At 51.6% G+C, this 22,500-nt stretch overlaps 1 protein-coding gene across 1 annotated transcript in view; it reads right to left on the bottom strand.

Moving 5' to 3' along the window:
* bahcc1a (BAH domain and coiled-coil containing 1a) overlaps positions 1–22,500 on the bottom strand; it is a 71,676-nt gene that overhangs the window by 19,542 nt on the left and 29,634 nt on the right. The window contains 20 exon segments of the mRNA XM_076987268.1: positions 298–434; positions 436–546; positions 548–765; positions 767–1,200; positions 2,010–2,173; positions 2,175–2,377; positions 3,347–3,543; positions 4,785–4,815; positions 4,817–4,944; positions 5,141–5,346; positions 5,430–5,544; positions 5,833–5,872; positions 5,874–6,260; positions 6,262–6,690; positions 6,692–7,366; positions 7,368–8,062; positions 8,209–8,334; positions 14,649–14,664; positions 14,666–14,749; positions 14,751–14,848. Coding sequence (XP_076843383.1) covers positions 298–434; positions 436–546; positions 548–765; positions 767–1,200; positions 2,010–2,173; positions 2,175–2,377; positions 3,347–3,543; positions 4,785–4,815; positions 4,817–4,944; positions 5,141–5,346; positions 5,430–5,544; positions 5,833–5,872; positions 5,874–6,260; positions 6,262–6,690; positions 6,692–7,366; positions 7,368–8,062; positions 8,209–8,334; positions 14,649–14,664; positions 14,666–14,749; positions 14,751–14,848 — 4,494 coding nt within the window.

Below are 22,500 nucleotides of genomic sequence, written 5' to 3'. Positions count from 1 at the left end.
AGTCAACAGATCTGGTTTCAGATGGGGGAGAGGAAACACTTCACTCGCTCCAATTTGTGAGGAATGTGCAGATCAAACAGGGTTTTTACAGAAGAAAACTTGCAGAGGTGTCTCCCCCAGGATGCCGGGGAAGAGCAGCGTGTTGGTGGGTGGGTCTGCCTCCACGCCCTCCCAGAGGTGCCATCATTAGTGCACCTCCAGTAAGGACGGAAAGTAGAGATCAGTCACAGCCTGAGAAGATGATGGAGCGGATAATCTGAGGGATTATTCTGAGATTACGTGTTGTGTTCTTCTCACCTTCACTGCTGGCTGCTCCGTGGCGGTGCTGCTGAAGCTCCAGCTCTGCTAGTTCACTGAGGAGCTCCATGCCGTGCGTGCTGGGGTAGAACGTCCCGCCGCAGCTCCGTGGGGGCGTGGAGGGGGGCGGGACAGGGAGGGGCATCGCCACAGAAGGCCGCAGCAATCAGGAGCTCCAGGCTCCAGTAACTTGGCACGAGGGTCCGGGGGCAGGGAGCAGCGTGGGTGAAGACGGAGGGGTGGACCACCCCGGGAGCAGTTGTCCAGCGCGGGCTCCTCCAGGGTGTTCTCCACAGCCGCCACCTCTCCGGAGGTGTTTTGCAGGAGGGCTGCCGGACTGGCTGAAACACACTGATGCTCCATGTCTGGTGCCGTCTGGGTCCTGTGGGGGTCCAGCTCTTCATCATCTCTCTCTGGAAGGACCTCCTTCACTTCTGCCCCACAGGTCATGGTAGCCTCATCCTCAGGGGGTCTGCTCCTCAACACTGGGGCAGTGTGCTGTTTTATGGGCGGCCACAGGGGGGCAGGTGAGCATGGAGGCCTGCTCCACCTCTGTAGGCACACAGCAAGCCACTGGCCCCACCTCCACTGGCCCCGCCTCCACTGGCCCTGCCTCCACTGGCTCAGCCTCTATGCCTTGCTCCAGCATGCCTGCTCCTGGCTCCTCCCCTAGTTCTTCCTCATTCTTCTCTTCCATTGGAAGCTGGGACTCTGGAATGGGCCTTAATATCGAATGGCAATCAAGCCCCTCCCCAAGGCTGGACAGAGGGGCGGGTGCATGGTCAACAGGCACCACCGGAATGGCTTCCAGCTCAGCCGGCTCAGCCAATTGGACATCTTGAGGGGAGGGGCCATTTCTGTATCCCATGGCAATTGCTGGATAGGTGTAGCCTGGTGGGAGATCTGTGGTGAAGAAAAGAATCAAATTTTAGCATTTCAACATTTTTAGGCTTCGTCGGCTTTGTACATTTTGGGCTTTGATGCAGATATCTTTACAGTAAGACATCTGTCGGGAGCACACCTCTGTGTATTAGTCACCTCTGGGTATTAGCTCACCTCTGTGTATTAGCACTGCGTATTAGAAGTTAGTATAAATTTGCCCTGGCCATTGCAGTGTAATGTCCTAGTGGAGTTATAAGGGGTTATTCTAAGATACAACAACTGTGTTTCTTTGACTGCCCTGAGATTTTTATATCTTCTAGCACACTTCTAGCTAACACAGTCAGGTGTTAACAATGAGCATAAGGGGGTAACAGTAAAAGGGCACAGAGTCTATGAGGGAACGACTTGGCCAAAAGCTCCACATAAAGTGTTTCTAGTTGCTACTGAGTTGACAGGAGCAAACCTGTCGGACATTTTCCTCAGTTTACTCAATAATGCGGTTGGCCAAGGCAGCCACCCACTCAGAGTCATGGAGTCTAAAATCAGGCAGATTGCTCTCGCACGAGTGTCAAGACGCTCGGCGTGGACTGCAACCAACACGCGGCATTCTGCTTTCTGGAGTCTGAATGGCTGGTGCCACTTATGTTTCAGGGGCAGAAAAGATTAGAAGGTGGGCAAACAAAGACTTGATTTGATGTTTTTTCTTTGAATCCAACAACACATATTGCGAGAGACCTCTGGAGCCGGACGGGCCCAAGCCTCTCGGGCCAGATGAAGTACACTGAATAGTGTGTATGCTCTGTTTTGCATGAACTGGTGAGTGTCCTTACCTGGCTCCATCGACTGGGGGTAGTTCTGGGGGGGCTGGGGGTAGTTCTGGGGGGGCTGGACCTCTGTCCGCTTGTCCTGGGATTCCATCGCCTTGGGCAACAGGGACGGGGCGGGGCTAATGGCGGGGGATTGCGGGGCGTTGGCCGCCGGGCTGGGGGCGGGGCAGGGGGTAGAGGGCGTGCTCCTGGCGTGCGGGCGCATGGCAGGGGGACTGGCAGCAGGGTGACAGGTGGGCGGTAGAAGCCCGGGGGGGCGATGAGTCCTGGGTGGGGGGGCCGTAATCGTAGGGTTTGGCCGCTTTTGGAGTGCTGGGCTCAGACAAGATGTCCTCCAACTCCATGTTTTGCTCCTCTGGTTTCTTCTGCATCTGAGGTGAAGGGAATTAGAGTATTAAATCTTCTCGTCTACAAAAAGATCGAGCATTTTTTCGTTGGCTCAGAGCCCCTTCCGAGTAGTGCAGTTGAGGTTCCCACACACTGCTGAATCAGGCACACATTTACATTCACGCGTACACCCTGAGATCTACAGATTCAGCCCCCTCTTGTTGGACTGTACCACGGCTGAACCAGAGACTGTGAAACCACTTCAAAGCTCACAAATCCTGGGGAAACTCCAGCGCTACGGGGGCCGTTGGGGATTGATAGCTGAATTTTTCATATTACAACTCATGATTCATTGACTCCAAATGTTGTTGACTACCCTCTGCAGAAATCAGCTTTAGATCTCCATGACAACCACATCCTCTCTCTGTCCGGTGTCAACAACACGCACGGACCCTTAAAGGACAGTGACTCAAACATACTGATGTTGTCAGTGATGAATTATGTAATTTACATATGATATTTATACAAAACAATCATATTTAAAAGAGTACTGACTGTAATCTACATCAGAGACTTCCTGTGGGGGTGTGAACCCCTAGGTGCACGAGGTTCACATTGTGATGGAAATGTCAGTGTGAATTAAATCAACACATTACTGAAACATCATGTGTAAAAAGTGACACAATTAGACGATTAAAGTAATTGTTGAATGTTGCAATAACATTGTTAGCGCATTACTGCCTAATGTAAGTTACAAGTATTATAAGTTATGTGTTTGTCTGTGTGTGTGTTTGTATGTATTTGCTGCTTGTGTGCGTGCGTGCGTGTGTGTGTGTGTGTGTGTGTGTGTGTGTGTATTACCTGGTTGTGTGTGTGTGCATATATGTACGTGTGTGTGTTACGTGGTTGTGTGTGTGAATATATATATACGTGTGTGTTACGTGGTTGTGTGTGTGCGTGTTACCTGGTTGTGTGTGTGTGTGGTGTGTGTGGTGTGTGTGTGTGTGTGTTACCTGGTTGTGTGTGTGTGTGCTCCTGTGTTGAGCTCTTGGGTGTTGCTGATGTTGTAGCTGCTGATGCTGCTGAAGTGCATACAGCTCCTGTTGCCGTAGAAACTGTGATGGAGAGTACACAGCAGGATGCTGTATGTGTGCGGGGGGCCCTCGGGCCCTGTACACCGGGGGCCAGACACCAGGCTGATCCATCACATCTAATGAAAGAGAGAGACAGGCAGGGGGAGAGAGAGGCTAAGACATAATACAATTACGCTCTGAGCACAGATCATTAATGTTCGCTTCCCACATGCCAATCCATCATTACTGCCAAAGTCACTAACACACGAATTTAATAACCCTCAAAAAGACACTAGTGCCGTGACGCATTCTGCTCACTCTTATGCAAACACAGCCTACACTAAGGCCATGGGAGCAGGAACCTCTCACATTCTCACTCACATGCAATCTTTTTGCCAACAGCTTTCTGGAACATTTAGGCAGCACGTTAATACATGATGAAGAGGAGGAAGAGGATGAAGGCATCACTGATTCCTGTAGGCCACTAACATACCCTGGCCTTTAGCCTCTGCTTGGCCCTTGTGATTCATCTGCCTGGGTCTTCCCCTTACATCTCCCCTCTCTTAAACCCACAGCAGGCCTGAGTCGGAACATGTAGCCTGCAGGAGATCCTGGTTCCCACGTTGGAGAAGCTCCGCCCATGCTGTGGGAGCACGTCATGGGTCAGGAGCAGCTGAGAACATCCTCCACCACACATCCTGGCCCACATCTGGACTTGTCACCTGCATCTCACACAGCTTGAGCTAACGGACACGTCCAGGATAGTCCAGGACCTCTCTCGCCCTCCCCACCTCCACACAGCACGGACCTCCAAAACCTTGACACTACTCAGCTAATGCTTCCCGGGGGAAGACTTTTGAGGATGCACTTCCTGCTACGCTTCCTGTGGAGAAAGGAAGGAAGCAGGCCATGTCGAGGACAGGGAGCTAATTAAATTTCACAGCCTGTTTGCGGAGCAGAGACCCGAGCAGACCTCAGTGTCCAGAGAAGCTTGTGAGTTCTTGCATACATGTGGCTTCCCTGAGAACTGGCTGATGAGGGCAACGTCATGAGCCCTTCAGACTCTCCCTATGGCACAGAAGCAGGTGGTCCACAGGATCTTAGAGGGAGTATGACCACAAGTTTCGTCTGTCTGGAGAATTTGCTAGTGGTGTTTACCACTAGCACGTCCTCTACTTTAAACAGCACTCTGCAGTCATTCTAGAGATCTTAACATGTATCATTAAAACTGTTAGGACGATGTCATGAATTGCTGTTTTATTTGGGCTCAGAGAAATCAAGGACAAATGCTAATGAATCCCAACAAGCCAAGGAACTCAACGTGAACAGACAGCACAAGTAAAGCTGAAGAGAGGAGACCAGAAGGCCTGTGGTATACCTATGTGATGAGAGGCCGGGTGGGGGGGTGGCATCTGGGGGCAGAACCACCAGCTGTGCAGACGAGTCCTGGGGCAGGGGCAACACTGGCTGGAGGGGGGCAGGCATGGCTGCAGAGAAACCAGGGGGCAGATTTTGGTGGAGGGCAGAGTGACTGATTCCTGAGGAAGCAGTGAAGAAACCAGAGATTATAGGTTAAACACAGGAGACAGGAAATGATTTACACCAGTCATCGCTGCTTGTGATGTGGTTTTCATTATTATGACATTAACAGCCACCATATTAATAACAATACATTGGGGAAGATGTATATGAAAACAATTAGGACTGAAGTTCACTATTGTTTTTTTTACGCACCATAGGAATGGCCTGTCATCCAGAGGGAGGGACTTCCTGTGCGTGGCATCCAATGATGGTGCGTAGAGTGAGCATGTGCAGAAGGGTCCCCCAACTGGGCCGACTGCAGGGAGGTGCCGCCCGGGACCATGAGATGAGAGGTGAGGTCACCATGGCAACTGTTGGAGGGATGGATCCGTGCAAATTCTACTCTTTCTTTGTTGTCCCTGAAAAGACAGAAGGGTCAAAGGTGAGCTGGAGAAAACAAAAATGTGCACATAGAAGAAATGGGGGGAAATGGGTCATTTACCTGATAAGTGTGTCTCGCTCTCGGCCGAGGCAGGGATGAGTCAGGTGATCGCCACTCAACCGCTTCCTCTCGTCTTCTCCAGGTGAGTCTACGGGATACCCGGGCCGTGGAGCACCTGGGGAGGGGTCATCTGGGGTCAGCTGAGAGCCACAACTGTTCTTTCTCTCACGTTCTTGCTACAAATCCTGCCCTGAGAAAAGTGCACAGCAACCCTCTACCCCAGCAGGGAGACCTGTTTCCACTCTGGGTTCTGGCAAGCACCGCTGTTAGTTTTTCATCCCATATGTCTTCTAGGGGTCACACACACAAACACACACACACACACACACACACACACACACACTTGCCCTTCTGCTCTGCTGCGTGTTTTACCTGCACCTAAAGGGTTATAGGTAGTGTTTACCTTTCATGGCAGAGACCACGCGTCCCTGCCGGCTGCCCGGGGTGGGTGTCCAGCGGCCGGCACGTGGGGTCCCTCTGCCTCGCCACAGCCACTGCGATTCCCACAGGAGGCTGCCGCACCTCCCCTTCCCCGTGAGGTGCCTCCCCCATGTCTCTGCTCCGCCCCCCACAGTCAGGCCGCTCGTTCTCATTGGCCAGACCTTTCCTGGAGGGCAGGGCTGTCTTGCTGGCCTGCAAGGCACAGCTGGCACCGCCGGGGCCCGTTTTGAGGCTCCCGAGCCCCCCAAACGGACTTTTCTGGGACAATATGAGAGGCTGCTGTTGACTGCTGTACTTGAGAAGGTTCTTCATGCTGCCGCTGTCCCCTTGAAGACCCAGAGCCTCTTGCTGGTTCTGCACTGCAGGGGCTGCGGGAGGGGGCGGAGGGACACATTCCCGCTGACTGGTGCTGCTGGAGCTGGGGCCTACTGCCACTGGCTCCGCCCACAGCCCCACCCAAGGCTCCGCCCACCGCCTCCATGTAGGCTTTACGTTGGTCCTCCTCCGGGTGCCGGTGGTGGGGGCGCATGGCCCACGCCGGTGCCGGCTGCAGCTGGGGATGGTGCTGGGCGCCGTTGGTGTAGCCGTACGGAGACATCTCCATCTTCCGCTTCATGTCCTGGCTGGCGTTGGTGTGGCCCAGCTCCACGGGGGCTCCGTCAGAGGTGGCCCTGCCATGCTGCTGGTGCCGGATCCGGGCCACCTTCTGGCCGTCCCGCTGCATGGAGCAGCTCCCCCCACTACCAGCGGCCCCCTGCTGGCCGAGGGTCTTCCCAGCAAGCGGAGAGGAGTTGGGCGGGGGCCCCGAGTGTGAGCAGTCCCCTGTACGGTTGGGGGTTAACATTATTGGGGTGGGTTAACGGATGGCCGGTTTTGGGCTCCTGGGACAGGGAAGGTCTGTAGATGTCTGGGTCTATGCTGCTGAGGCAGTCTGCACTGCGCGAGCGCTCACCCTGGACCTGCAGGTGGTGGTGGTGGTGGGTGTGTATCCAGTCGGGGGCCTTCTCCGCCTTTCTGTACGGGTGCTGCTTCTGGGGTGGAGGCTGCGGCTGGTCCGGATGCTTCCTGTGCCAGTTGGCAGGGTGGCCCCCACCACCCCCACCACCTCCACCATTCACCTTCTCCATGGCCTTATCCTTGGTGCTGGTCCCTCCGCCCCCCACCGCCTGGCAGTCAGGGTTGGCTAGCTGGAAGGGGCCGCCGGCTCGCTCCCCCAGGTGCCCCACCGACGGCACGAACGTGGGGCCGCTCGCTTTGGGCTCCCGCGCACCACCACCGCCGACTCCTTTCTCGTGTAAGGAAGGGTTGGCCACCGGGGCAGGAGGGGGGCAGAAGAAGTCTGGGTGATGATGTGGGTGGTGGGCGTGGTGTGCGTGGTGGGCGTGATGGGCGTGGTGTGGGTGGCTGGGGTGGAGCTGTAGACAGTGGAAGCCCCCCGGATGCCCCCCGCCAGCAGCCGAGCCCATGGGCAGGGGAGGGGGCACGGAGTAGGGCAGGGGACTGGTGGAGCGCCCCCCCACGCTCCAAACAGTCCGGGGGGGGCTGCTCGCTGATCCGCATCTCCCCACTCACTGCTTCTTTTGTGCAGCGCCCGGTACTGATGGTGCCGCTCATGTGATGGCCGGCTTGCAGACTGGCCACGCCTCCTACGGCCCTGCCGATGCCCTCCCCTCCGCAGCTGACCATGGAACCCTTGGTCACAGCCACGCCCCCAGCCCCACCCACAGCCACGCCCCCAGCGTCTCCATTCTGCATCTTCCCGTTGATCAGACAGGCACTGAGAGGTTTGCTTATACCCTGCGAGTGATCCTTGTATTCCATAAGCAGGGCAGATTTATGTCTCTCCAGGGCCCGGTTGTTCAGGTCCGCCATTGTGACGGGGTGTTGTGGGTGGTGCTGTGTGTGGAGCTGCTGGTGGTGGTGGTTGTGATGGGCCTGCGCGTGGTGGTTGTGAGGATGTCGGTCTTTCGACTCGGGCTTGTTGCTGGGTCTGTCCTTGTCCTTGGCTCCGGAGACAACACCCCGGTCCATACCCGCTTCCTTCAGGCCCTTGTGCAGGTTCACCCCACTTCCTGCGTCTCTGCTGCAGGAGCCCTGCGGGTGTCCAGACCCTGTCCTTGACATCGGTGGGATGGTGTGATTGGCTGAGATGAGAGGAGGCTGCGATGGAAGACTTCTTAAATAGAAGTTCTCTGCAAAGAAGATCAAACACAACTGTCCATTATTCAGGCATTCACAGTACAAGAACGGCTTCCTGCGTGTACTGGGACTTCAGAACTATTCCACATTTTGGGTTAAAACAAATGCAAACCACGACAGTTTGATCCTTATTACCCACCTTTTTGGGTGTCATAGAAACGGTGCTGCCCATAGAGGACCCCACTGTTGGCATGGTGATCCAAATGGCTTATGGGAAGGAATGTGTGGGCTAGACTCCCTGAGAATCGAGGGTACCCTGGAGCTGCTGGAAAGAAACGACAGAAGAGTGACGAGAACAGCTGGGAATGAGGGTAAAGAAGAGAAGAGATGGAGAGAAAAGGCAAATATTACAGAAAAGAGAGAGAGAGAGAGAGACAAAGAGAGAGAACTGATAAAGAGAGACAGTGGTCACTGAGCCATATTTCTTTTAGCTGCTAGAGTTCTGGTTGTGATTTAAGACTTGAGGTCCAATGCAGCTGCTCCTCTGCGTTATAACCACAGGCCTTGGGTGTCATTTTTGCCATTCCTGTTTGGGTTTGCAATGCAAACAGCGAGACAGGCTTGGTCTTGCGGATTTGGGTAATGGATGAATTTTGTCTCCCAAACATATGGTTCTCACTGAGCTAATCTCACAGCCTCCCTGGTGGCGAAGTAGGAGATAACGCCTCAAAACAATAAGCCACGAACGGCACAGGGACAGAACCCGCCGCGCTCCGAGACATGGGCCAGAGTTCAACGTTATTTCAGCTCAATGGACTTTCCAACATCTGTCAGGAGAGCAACAGGCCCATGTGGACGGCATTTATAACACAACCAAACAGCTCACATGCGCGCTCTTTGAAGCTCAGTAAAGAAAGTATTTAAGAAAATACGCCTTTCTCTGAGAAATCTTTTTCAAATGACACTGTTGTTAATATTTTGTGGAGGTTTCAGTACTGCCAAATCTAGACCCACAAAGAACAGAAATGTAGAGGACATAGCAGCACCCATGATATTAGGAAAGAAAGATTTTTTTTTCTGTCAAGAGCAGATTTCTTATTTAGCATTTCTACAATGAAACAATTAACTGAGTAAATCCCCTCTCTCACAAAAAGTCCCTGTCACCCAATTAGTGCCAAAAATAGCTGCAACAAAAAATACTTTGCAATACACTTGTAGTTCATGTGGCGGGCAGGGAGTGCGAAATAAAAAGGAAGCAATCACGCCAAGTCTCAGGGAAAAAGGAGGTTTTAATTAATAAAAGTGCGCAAACCAAAAACCCATGACAAGATCCAAATTAAGGATACAATGACCAGCGGTGAACTGATTCAAAGACGAGACATATATAGACAGACAAACGACCCTCAGGTGAGACGGATCATGGGCCCCGCTCACCTGAGGGACGAACACAACGCAACAACAAGACACCTGTGGTATTAACTGTACTGTTTTCTGTCTCACTGCCTCTCCTCGCCTGTAGAATATTCTCTAGTGTTCATCTGTCTCACTGTTTTCTCTGCCTGTGGAATCGTATATGTAGTGTTCTGTCTCACTCTCTCCTCGCTCCCCCTGCCTGTGAGATGGACATGCACTACGTGTCATATTCACATGGAAGTGTCACTAAGGAACAGACACTCAAGCACAACGTCAGTCCTCCCTGTCCAGACACGCCCCTGGACGTCCAAGCTGAGAGGCGTCCTCACGCCTGTCTCCAGACCGCTAACGTGTCCCCCAACCCCCGGCCTGAAGCCAAGGCAGAAGGTGGGGGTGAGAGGTGGGGGTGGGTGAGGAAATCAAAGCAAGATGGTGCAAGTGGAAAGAGAGTCAGAAGCATTTGCATTGGCGTGTGACCGCAAGAAGGGAAAACGCCGTTCAGTTGGGCCAGGGAAGTCCTGCAGTCATGTGACCATTCAGTTGGGCCAGGGAAGTCCTGCAGTCATGTGACCGTTCAGTTGGGCCAGGGAAGTCCTGCAGTCATGTGACCACCTAGTATTTAATGTCACACCTCAGACTGATAGGGGAGGGGCAGGGATGAGAGAGAGAGAGAGAGAGAGAGAGAGAGAGAGAGAGAGAAAGTGTGTGTGTGTGTATCTGATGGGAGTCTTTAATGACCGAGTTTTGGAGAGACCTCACGATTGTCAGATCTTAATTAATGAAGCTCAGGCTAGAGAATAAACATTCCTCCAATAACACAGGAGGCCTGGCTTTTAGCGAGCGGAGGAAGGTGATAATTACATAAACTCCCTTTTCTCCCTCACCACCTGTCAGCATTAATAAGGCCTCTCATTTATGCCAACTCATTTAGGATTTGGAAGACAGGGGAAGAAAATAAAATGCAAGCCTTTGTTTAAACATTTTCTCTCCACTTTCCTGGTGAGTAGAAAAAAAAAACATCCTAGCTGTAGCAAGCCTTGCTGAGTCGCTAGTGTGTGTGTGTGTGTGTGTGTGTGTGTGTGTGTGTGTGTGTGTGTGTGTGTTTCTGTATGCATGATGCTTGGTATCGTAATCCCCTTTCACAGAGTGGTCTGGCTGGGCCCGATAGTGGCTGGCTTGCCGGGCAACGGTGTCTCTGGGTTGGGGCGCAGGGGGGGGGGGGGGGGGGGGGGGGGTAGGGGTGGTGTGTGTGGGGTGGTGTGTGTGGGGTGGTGTGTGTGGGGTGGAGCGGTGCCGCTAATCCGTTTGCAGCATGTGCAGCAGGGCGGAGCAGGTGGACCGAGTGCTGACGCCAGCCCGACACGCGCGGAGGAAGACGGGCAGTGACTGACAGCAGCCGGTTCGTCCCATTGGACCACGGCGGCACAAGAACGGAGTGATGCTGCAGACCAGGGGCCCAGATTCACACCATCCTACAGCTCTGATCCGGCAGCCATCGGTGGGGAAGAGAATCCTGCAGACGCCGATGGCAGCAAATGAACCGGTGGGGGCATAAAACTTACCGCGCCTTCACGTCTCCACATGCTGACATGAAAATTGTTCTAATTAATATGAGGCAGAATGAAAGAAAGATGAGTGTAAGAGCACGAGACATGAGTCATGAGGGCCCTACGTTTGATCACACCTTCACATACGAGCAGTCATGCACCCCAGACCAGTGGATGAGCTGTGAGTGTTATTCTACCAGCCAGAGACTGTAAACCGCCTGGAGTAAATTACATTTAGACGAGAGAAAGACAAGCTAAAGGATGAATGACAGGAGAGAAACGGGGGAGGGTCAGTAGAGAAGGGAGGAGAGGAGAGAGGAGAGGGGGAGGAGGGGGGAGGAGAAGAGAGAGGAGAAGAGGAGAGGAGAGAGGTGGGGAGGAGAGGGGAGGAGAGGAGAGGGAGGGGGAGGAGAGGGGAGGAGAGGGCAGGAGAGGAAAGGAGAGGGGAGGAGAGGGGAGGGGAGGAGAGCAGAGGAGGGGAGAGGGGAGGAGAGGGGAGTAGAGGAGGGGAGAGGAGAGGAGAGGGGAGGGGAGGAGAGGGGAGGAGAGGAGGGGAGAGGAGAGGAGAGGGGAGGGGAGGAGAGGGGAGGAGAGGAGGGGAGAGGAGAGGAGAGGGGAGGAGAGGGGAGGGGAGGAGAGGGGAGGAGAGGAGAGCAGAGGAGGGGAGAGGGGAGGAGAGGAAAGGAGAGGGGAGGAGAGGAGAGCAGAGGGGAGGGGAGGGGAAGAGAGGAGGAGGGAGAGAGAGCAGAGGAGGGGAGAGGGGAGGGGAGGAGAGGAGAGGAGAGGGGAGGAGAGGGGAGGAGAGGAGAGGAGAGGGGAGGAGAGGGGAGCAGAGGAGGGGAGAGGGGAGGAGAGGAAAGGAGAGGAGAGGAGAGGAGAGGAGAGGGGAGGAGAGGAGAGGAGAGGGGAGGAGAGGAGAGGGGAGGAGAGGGGAGCAGAGGAGGGGAGAGGGGAGGAGAGGAAAGGAGAGGGGAGGAGAGGGGAGCAGAGGGGAGGGGAGGGGAAGAGAGGAGAGGGGAGGAGAGCAGAGGAGGGGAGAGGGGAGGGGAGGAGAGGAGAGGAGAGGGGAGGAGAGGGGAGCAGAGGAGAGGGGAGGGGAGCAGAGGAGGGGAGAGGGGAGGAGAGGAGAGGAGAGGAGAGGAGAGGGGAGGAGAGGAGAGGAGAGGGGAGGAGAGGGGAGGGAGGGGGGGAGGAGAGGGGAGCAGAGGGGAGGGGAGGGGAAGAGAGGAGAGGGGAGGAGAGCAGAGGAGGGGAGAGGGAGGAGAGGGGAGCAGAGGAGAGGGGAGGGGAGCAGAGGAGGGGAGAGGGGAGGAGAGGAGAGGAGAGGAGAGGAGAGGGGAGGAGAGGAGAGGAGAGGGGAGGGGAGGAGAGGAGAGGGGAGGAGAGGGGAGGAGAGGGGAGGAGGAAGCAGTGTCAAAGCATTTATCACAGCGAATGTCACTCCTCAGATTTGTTAATTTACAGGAAGAAATGAAGCTTGGTACTGGAACGGAGAGACACAAAGGAGGGGGATGGGAAGAATGGAGAGAGAGAGAGGGGAGAGAGAGAGAGAGAGAGAGAGAGAGAGAGAGAGGAGAGAGAGAGAGAGAGAGAGAATGATGGAAAGAGACAGCAGGTCTTGTGTTTGGCACAGTTAAAGTCATCATGTGGACTGGGGCCAGTTGGCCCTCAGCCTGAGAGATTTCCCTGTGTTTTCTAAATTTTCATTCTCCCCCGACTTTTCCAAACAGAAATGAAACAGAATCTGTGTTTATGGGCTCTACTGGTCAGCCATCATGTCAGTGATTTCATAAGCCTACTTATAACATCATGTCCTCATGTACTGCAGAGCTAATACAGCCTTAATCCAGGCCGCTCGGAAAAAGAGTCTGACAGAGGGCTAGGCTGGTGCTGCCCAGAAGCGCCGAGTTCTGGGATCTGGTCTGCGGCTTCAGGCGCTTCCTGCATGCTGGACTCGTGTTCCTGCCAGTCCTGCCCGCTGGTCCCTGCCTAGGCCAAACACCCCCCCCCCCCCCCCCCCCCCCCCCCCCCCCCCCCCCCCCTTTAGCAACAGGGCGTCGTGGAGCGGGGACGTTCAACAGCATCTGTAGCTGGTAGGTGTGTGCGCGGTTTCTGGACGCCTCACCACAGGGACTCACTCGTTTTCATGACAACCATCAGATCACATCGGTAGCCAGAGGTGCTCTCAACAGAATATCTTCCAGGGATTTAAACCGACCCCACGAGAAAGCACGTTCATATCTCAAAAATACATAAACACACACACGCACCCAGCAAAGCGAGCGGTGGGCGTGGTCTTTGACAGGCGGCAGCAGAAGGCCTGCTGGGTAATGCCGAGCCTCGGTCCAATGACTTCCTTTCGGTGCAAAGCGGAAGAAAAGACAATGCACAATTATCTTAAATAGAGAGAGAGCAGAACGCAGCTGATGAAGGCTGCGATTCAATCACGGCTCCTCGCTGTTCTACACAATTAAACTGTAATAGAGATAATAGCCCATCATAATAGCCCAGCTCGTAATCATCCGTATTACTGTTCGTAATGTCACTATAACGATCGGCCTCCTTATTAACAGTAATATCATGGATTTTTTATCTTCTTTTTTCAGAGATGACTGGCGTGGACTCAAGTAGTTTTTTCACTTTGATTTTTTTAGAAGCTCGGGGGTGTTCACAAGCCTGACTAAATCTGACTCGTCTTTAATCCGCCTCACTGATACACCTTCTGTTGTGAGTGCGCTTCACAAGGCCCTGGTGGAAAGGACTCACGAAGAACTCGCAAGGGGCTAGCAAGCTCAGTGACCAATCACAGGGCAAGTATTGGGTTACCTGGCTCAGTGACCAATCACAGCCCAGCAGTCACCAGGCACAATCAGGGGAGGGGAAGGGAGGAGAGGGAGAGAGGAGAGGGGAGGAGAGGAGAGGAGAGGAGGAGAGAGAGAGAGGAGAGGAGAGGAGAGGAGAGGAGAGGGGAGGAGAGGAGGGGGGAGGAGAGGAGAGGGGAGGAGAGGAGAGGAGAGGGGAGGAGAGGAGAGGGGAGGAGAGGGGAGGAGAGGAGAGAGGAGAAGAGGAGAGGAGAGGGGAGGAGAGGGGAGGAGAGGAGAGAGGAGAAGAGAAGAGGAGAGAGGAGGGGAGGAGAGGAGAGACAGTGTGGACTGGGAGAGCCACACTGGCTTCCAGATGACAGCTGTGACCACTATGGACTGTGGAGTATTTTTACTGCCTTGGCTGTGTGGGAGTGTGCAAGTGTGTGTACATGTGTGTGTGTGTGTGTGTGTGTGTGTGTGTGTGTGTGTGTGTGTGTGTGTGTGTGTGTGTGGGGGAGTGTGCAAGTGTGTGTACGTATGTGTGTGTGTGTGTGTGTGTGGGTGCATGCATGCGTGCCTGCGCGTGTGTATGTGGGGGGTGCGTGTGTGTGTGTGTGTGTGTGTGTGTGTGTGTGTGTGCGTGCTGACATTCTTGCTGACGTGTATGAAAGACCACAGGTTATTTTGCTGAACTTTTTGCCCTCTTGTCGCAATCTGGAAAACCTCTGGGGTGGAGACCTCAAGACCAGGAAGATCTGGCATGACTGTAAACTCAATCTTAATCTAGCGGTCACACACACACACACACACACTCACACACACACACACACACAGTCTGACATGCGTTGAGGGATACAGGGGTGGCACCGACTTACCTTCATGTGAGTGGGGGGAACCAGATCTGGGAGGTGCTGGAATGCGCCCCCCCTCGGTAGGGAGGTGATGACGGGGAGGAGGGGGGGGCGGGAGGGGTGTGGCCGGGACAGGTGGGCCGTGTGCGACGGGGGCGTGCCCAAACTGCTGGCCAGAAAGGTGCCCATGAAGGAGGCCGAGGAGTTGGCCATCAGTCCGCTGCCTGCATCCAGAGGAGAGAGAGAGAGAGAGAGAGAGAGAAGAGAGAGAGAGAGAGAGAGAGAGAGGAGAGAGAGAGAGAGAGAGAGAGAGAGTGAGTTAGGCCTGTGGACAGCCACGTGAGTGCCAGCCGGCGGTGGTGGACGGCGTCTGGGCTGCTCCACCATCTGCAGTAACTCCCACTGACAGACGCTTCGATCACTGGGCTGATTTGACAGTGCGGTGTGGGGAGCTGTCTCACTAACACGCACCAGATCTGCAGGCCCATGTCCCCAGAGCATGTGTGATTAGCTCCCAGCCTGGATAATGACGTGGGAGAGCTCTGCATGTCTAGTGCTGGAGCTCCAACCACCCATCCCTGCACACACACACACACACACACACACACACACACACACACACACACACACACACACACACACACACACACGCCCCACGCAGCCCCAGGACATTAGGGCCTGTTTTCAGACCAGCACTGGACACACATCCCCTCTCCCAGCTAAATGGACCCTGGCTCACGCTCTCATCCACCATTGTGCTCCTTTTAATCCCCTTTTTCTCTGACCCTCTCTCTCTCTCCTCTCTCTCTCTCTCTCCTCTCTCTCCATTATTTCTTTTTTCAGTCTCATTCTCAGGCCCTCCATCTCTCCCTCAACCCTGCTCCATTTCTGTTTATCTTTTGCTCCACCTGAGCGCTTGCTGTCCTTCGTCTTCTTGCTGTCGCACGCCCTCGCACACCCTGGCACGCCCTCACACGCCCTGGCACGCCCTCACACGCCCTGGCACAACCCTCGCACGCCCTGGCACGATCTTCGCACGCTCTCGCACGCCCTGGCACGACCCTCGCACACCCCTCACCACGCTCTGCGCATGAAGGACAGTCTCGGGCTGTGGGGCGGGGCTACCTGGGTGTGGGGCGGGGCTCCCTGGGTGTGGGGCGGGGCTACCTGGGTGTGGGGCGGGACTCCCTGACACTACACAGGCCAGGAAAAATGATACTCCCTCTACGATAGGTAAAACACTTCATCTTAATTACAGGAGGACGCAAAGATATATAGACTACATTACCCAGAAGGCCTGAGAGCACTCACTTCACCCATAGGATTCCTGTTTACCTTGATAATAGCCCAATGAGTGGTATGTGTTTGGGTTGTATGAGTGGTAAAGGACATGTCGATTAAACAACATTGCCATTATCCTACTGGCTATGCTGATGGTAGCATGAGCATGAATATGCATGTATTTATGTGCAATGTTTATGTAAACTGTAAATATGAATGGATCACAGTGGCTTAGCCTGAGAATAACATTACCCTAAAAAACACCATATTATCCTAAGTCATCTACTCCATCAAGGAAGGTTAAATACTCTGTATACATAATATATGAATAAGCATCAATGTATTCTGGGATGGACATTTTTATGTGGGAAAATATTGGCACAAACAAAGTGAATAGAAACAGCACCAGCTCTCTCACCAAAAGGTCAAGTGAGCCTCCATCACTGTCATTACTACACCAGCAGTGCCTACACCACCTCTGTCATTACCACACCCGCAGGGCCTACACCATCAGTGTCATTACTACACCCGCAGTGGCTACACCACCTCAGTCATTACTACACCCGCAGTGCCTACACCACCTCTGTCATTACTACACCCACAGGGCCTACACCATCACTGTCATTACTACACCCGCAGTGCCTACACCACCTCTGTCATTACTACACCAGCACCGCCTACACCATCACTGTCATTACTACACCCGCAGTGCCTACACCATCACTGTCATTACTACACCATCACCGCCTACACCATCACTGTCATTACTACACCCACAGTGCCTACACCATCACTGTCATTACTACACCATCACCGCCTACACCATCACTGTCATTACTACACCCGCATTGCCTACACCACCTCTGTCATTACTACACCAGCACCGCCTACACCATCACTGTCATTACTACACCGCCAGTGCCTACACCATCACTGTCATTACTACACCCACAGTGCCTACACCATCACTGTCATTACTACACCCGCAGTGCCTACACCATCACTGTCATTACTACACCCGCAGTGCCTACACCACTTTTGTCATTACTACACCCGCAGTGCCTACACCACCTCTGTCATTACTACACCACCTCTGTCATTACTACACCCGCAGTGCCTACACCATCACTGTCATTACTACATCATCACCGCCTACACCATCACTGTCATTACTACACCCACAGTGCCTACACCACCTCAGTCATTACTACACCCGCAGTGCCTACACCATCACTGTCATTACTACACCCGCAGTGCCTACAACATCACTGTCATTACTACACCCGCAGTGCCTACACCATCACTGTCATTACTACACCCGCAGTGCCTACACCATCACTGTCATTACTACACCCGCAGTGCCTACACCACTTTTGTCATTACTTACACCCGCAGTGCCTACACCACCTCTGTCATTACTACACCATCACCGCCTACACCACCTCTGTCATTACTACACCAGCACCGCCTACACCATCACTGTCATTACTACACCCACAGTGCCTACACCATCACTGTCATTACTACACCCGCAGTGCCTACACCATCACTGTCATTACTACACCAGCAGTGCCTACACCATCACTGTCATTACTACACCCGCAGTGCCTACACCACTTCTGTCATTACTACACCCGCAGTGCCTACACCACCTCTGTCATTACTACACCACCTCTGTCATTACTACATCACATCTGTCATTACTACACCCGCAGTGCCTACACCATCACTGTCATTACTACACCCGCAGTGCCTACACCACCTCTGTCATTACTACACCAGCACCGCCCTACACCATCACTGTCATTACTACACCATCACCGCCTACACCATCACTGTCATTACTACACCAGCAGTGCCTACACCACCTCTGTCATTACTACACCCGCAGTGCCTACAATATCACTGTCATTACTACACCCGCAGTGCCTACACCATCACTGTCATTACTACACCAGCAGTGCCTACACCATCACTGTCATTACTACACCCGCAGTGCCTACACCACTTCTGTCATTACTACACCCGCAGTGCCTACACCACCTCTGTCATTACTACACCACCTCTGTCATTACTACACCACATCTGTCATTACTACACCCGCAGTGCCTACACCATCACTGTCATTACTACACCCGCAGTGCCTACACCACCTCTGTCATTACTACACCAGCACCGCCTACACCATCACTGTCATTACTACACCATCACCGCCTACACCATCACTGTCATTACTACACCAGCAGTGCCTACACCACCTCTGTCATTACTACACCACCTCTGTCATTACTACACCCGCAGTGCCTACACCATCACTGTCATTACTACACCATCACCGCCTATACCACCTCTGTCATTACTACACCAGCACCGCCTACACCATCACTGCCATTACTACACCCGCAGTGCCTACACCATCACTGTCATTACTACACCCACAGTGCCTACACCATCTGTCATTACTACACACCTCTGTCATTACTACAACAGCAGTGCCTACACCACTTCTGTCATTACTACACCCACAGTGCCTACACCATCACTGTCATTACTACACCCGCAGTGCCTACACCACCTCTGTCATTACTACACCAGCACCGCCTACACCATCACTGTCCATTACTACACCAGCACCGCCTACACCATCACTGTCATTACTACATCAGCAGTGCCTACACCATCACTGTCATTACTACACCAGCAATGCCTACACCACCTCTTTCATTACTACACCCGCAGTGCCTACACCACCTCTGTCCTGATTACATCACTATCACTGTCATTATTACACCATCACTGTCATTACTACACCAGCAGTGCCTACACCATTACTGTCATTACTACACCAGGACAGTCGACTTAATCGCTGTCCCCACTACTTTATTCATTACACCAGTGGTCTACACCATCACTGTCCTGACCTTGCAGTCCTGTGTCCTGAGCTGTTGTATCATGTAATAGTAACACAGCCGTATACACACAGAGTACATGGACGAGTAAATAAACGTGAGCTTGACATCATATAATATAACAAATGTTGCTAATGATTCTGTGTCGTTGCAGCCGTCTCTACCACTTCCTGATTTGTGTCCAGTGAGGACATACTGCAGACATCCCAAGTCTCCCGGAAGCTGCGGGAGTCCTCCCGCATTTCGGTAGTGTCTCCCTGATACTCGGAATTCAGAACGAGTGACCCACACAAACGCGCACACGGGCGACACTTTTTTTTTTCGCTAATCGCGAGTGGGAAGGAGAGAGAGGGGGTTCTGATTGGCCTGTTCTCCGCAGAGTCACCCTCCCGCCCGCTCGCTCAACAACTTACACTCGCCGCAAGGATGTGGGCCGGTCAGAGAGTGAGGACCACATGGAGATGGAGGACTGGGCGGACACCAATGACACCAGTTTGTGGGTAACACGGTGGCTTGGTGGTTAGCATGTTTGCTTCTCAGTGCTGGGGTCTTGGGTTCAAGTCTCTATCAGAGTAAGGTTTCCCTGTTCTCCCAGTGTCTGTGTGGGTTTCCTATGGGGTCTCTGGTTTGGTAAATTGGTTGTCCTTACAAAATTCTGTGCGCGTGATAACTGTGTCTGTATACCATCATGTGAGAACCCCTCAAATGGTTCTTGTATCTGTTAAGAACCAATCAAAAGCCTTTGCCTACTGTGCTGCATTAAGATTTTACCACGTTTCATTTACGACGCTCTCGCTCACTCTCCCGCCGTGGGTGTCTGTAGCCACCCACAGACCCTATGAGCGGTATGATAATCAGTCCAGCATGTGCGGTGAAGCAGAAGCCCCGCCCACACAGCAGAAGCCCTGCCCACGCAGCAGACACTGCTGTGATGCACCTACAGGCCTCTAACTGTGTGGTTTGTCATGGAGCCAGAAGACACAGGTCACCAAGACAAGAAGGGTTACATGCAAACAAGGTTTAAATGTGGGAAGGTGGGTGGCATAAAGCAACACAAATGTACACTAACATCACACAACATTACACTAACATCACACAACATTACCCTAACATCACACAACATTACACGTAACATCACACAACATTACACGAACATCACACAACATTACCCTAACATCACACAACATTACCCTGAACATCACACATCATTACGCTAACATCACACATTACACTAACATCACAAAACATTACCCTAACATCACACATCATTACCCACAACAGTAACCTAACATCACACATCATTACCATATCACACATCATTACCCTAACATCACACAACATTACCCTACCATCACACATCATTACCCTAACATCACACATTACCCTAACATCACACAACATTAACCTAACATAACACAACATTACACTAACATCACCAACATTACACTAACATCACACATTACCCTAACATCACAATATCATTACCCTAACATCGCACTACATTACCCTAACATCACACATCATTACCCTAACATCACACAACATTACCCCAACATCACACATCATTACCCTAACATCACACAACATTACCCTATCACACATCATTACCCTAACATCACACAACCATAACCTAACATCTCACATCATTACCCTAACATCACACAACATTACCCTAACATCACACATCATTACCCCTAACATCACACATCATTACCCTAACACCACACATCATTACCCTAAACATCTCACATCATTACCCTAACATCACACAACCATAACCTAACATCACAAAACATTACCCTAACATCACACAACATTACCCTAAAATCACACAACATTACCCTAACATCACACATCATTACCCTAAACATCACACAACATTACCCTACCATCACACATCATTACCCTAACATCACACAACATTAACCTAACATCACACAACATTACACTAACATCACACAACATTACACTAACATCACACAACATTACACTAACATCACACATTACCCTAACATCACATATCATTACCCTAACATCGCACAACATTACCCTAACATCAACACATCATTACCCTAACATCACACAACATTACCCTAACATCACACATCATTACCCTAACATCACACAACATTACCCTATCACACATCATTACCCTAACATCACACAACCATAACCTAACATCTCACATCATTACCCTAACATCACACAACATTAACCTAACATCACACAACATTACACTAACATCACACAACATTACACTAACATCACACATTACCCTAACATCACATATCATTACCCTAACATCACACAACATTACCCTACCATCACACATCATTACCCTAACATCACACAACATCTAACCTAACATCACACATCATTACCCTAACATCACACAACATTAACCTAACATCACACAACATTACACTAACATCACACAACATTACACTAACATCACACAACATTACACTAACATCACACATTACCCTAACATCACATATCATTACCCTAACATCGCACAACATTACCCTAACATCACACATCATTACCCTAACATCACACAACATTACCCTAACATCACACATCATTACCCTAACATCACACAACATTACCCTATCACACATCATTACCCTAACATCACACAACCATAACCTAACATCTCACATCATTACCCTAACATCACACAACATTAACCTAACATCACACAACATTACACTAACATCACACAACATTACACTAACATCACACATTACCCTAACATCACATATCATTACCCTAACATCGCACAACATTACCCTAACATCACACATCATTACCCTAACATCACACAACATTACCCTAACATCACACATCATTACCCTAACATCACACAACATTACCCTATCACACATCATTACCCTAACATCACACAACCATAACCTAACATCTCACATCATTACCCTAACATCACACAACATTACCCTAACAATGCACATTACCCTAACATCATACAGCCATAACCTATCACACAACATTACCCTAACATCACACAGACATAATCTAACATCACACAACATTAGCTAACATCACACAACATTAGCTAACATCACACATTACTCTAACATCACACAGCCATAATCTAACATCACACAGCTGTACCCTAATAATCACACAATAAGTACCCTAACATCACACAGCTGTACCCTAATAATCACACAATAAGTACCCTAACATCACACAACATTACCCTAAAATCACACAACATTACCCTACCATCACACATCATTACCCTAACATCACACAACATTACCCTACCATCACACATCATTACCCTAACATCACACAACATTAACCTAACATCACACAACATTACACTAACATCACACAACATTACACTAACATCACATATCATTACCCTAACATCGCACAACATTACCCTTACATCACACATCATTACCCTAACATCACACAACATTACCCTAACATCACACATCATTACCCTAACATCACACAACATTACCCTATCACACATCATTACCCTAACATCACACAACCATAACCTAACATCTCACATCATTACCCTAACATCACACAACATTAACCTAACATCACACAACATTACACTAACATCACACAACATTACACTAACATCACACATTACCCTAACATCACATATCATTACCCTAACATCGCACAACATTACCCTAACA

Source organism: Brachyhypopomus gauderio, chromosome 2 (genome assembly GCF_052324685.1).
Source record: "Brachyhypopomus gauderio isolate BG-103 chromosome 2, BGAUD_0.2, whole genome shotgun sequence".
Taxonomy (NCBI): Eukaryota; Metazoa; Chordata; class Actinopteri; order Gymnotiformes; family Hypopomidae; genus Brachyhypopomus; species Brachyhypopomus gauderio.
This window is presented reverse-complemented; position numbering and strand designations above follow the sequence as displayed.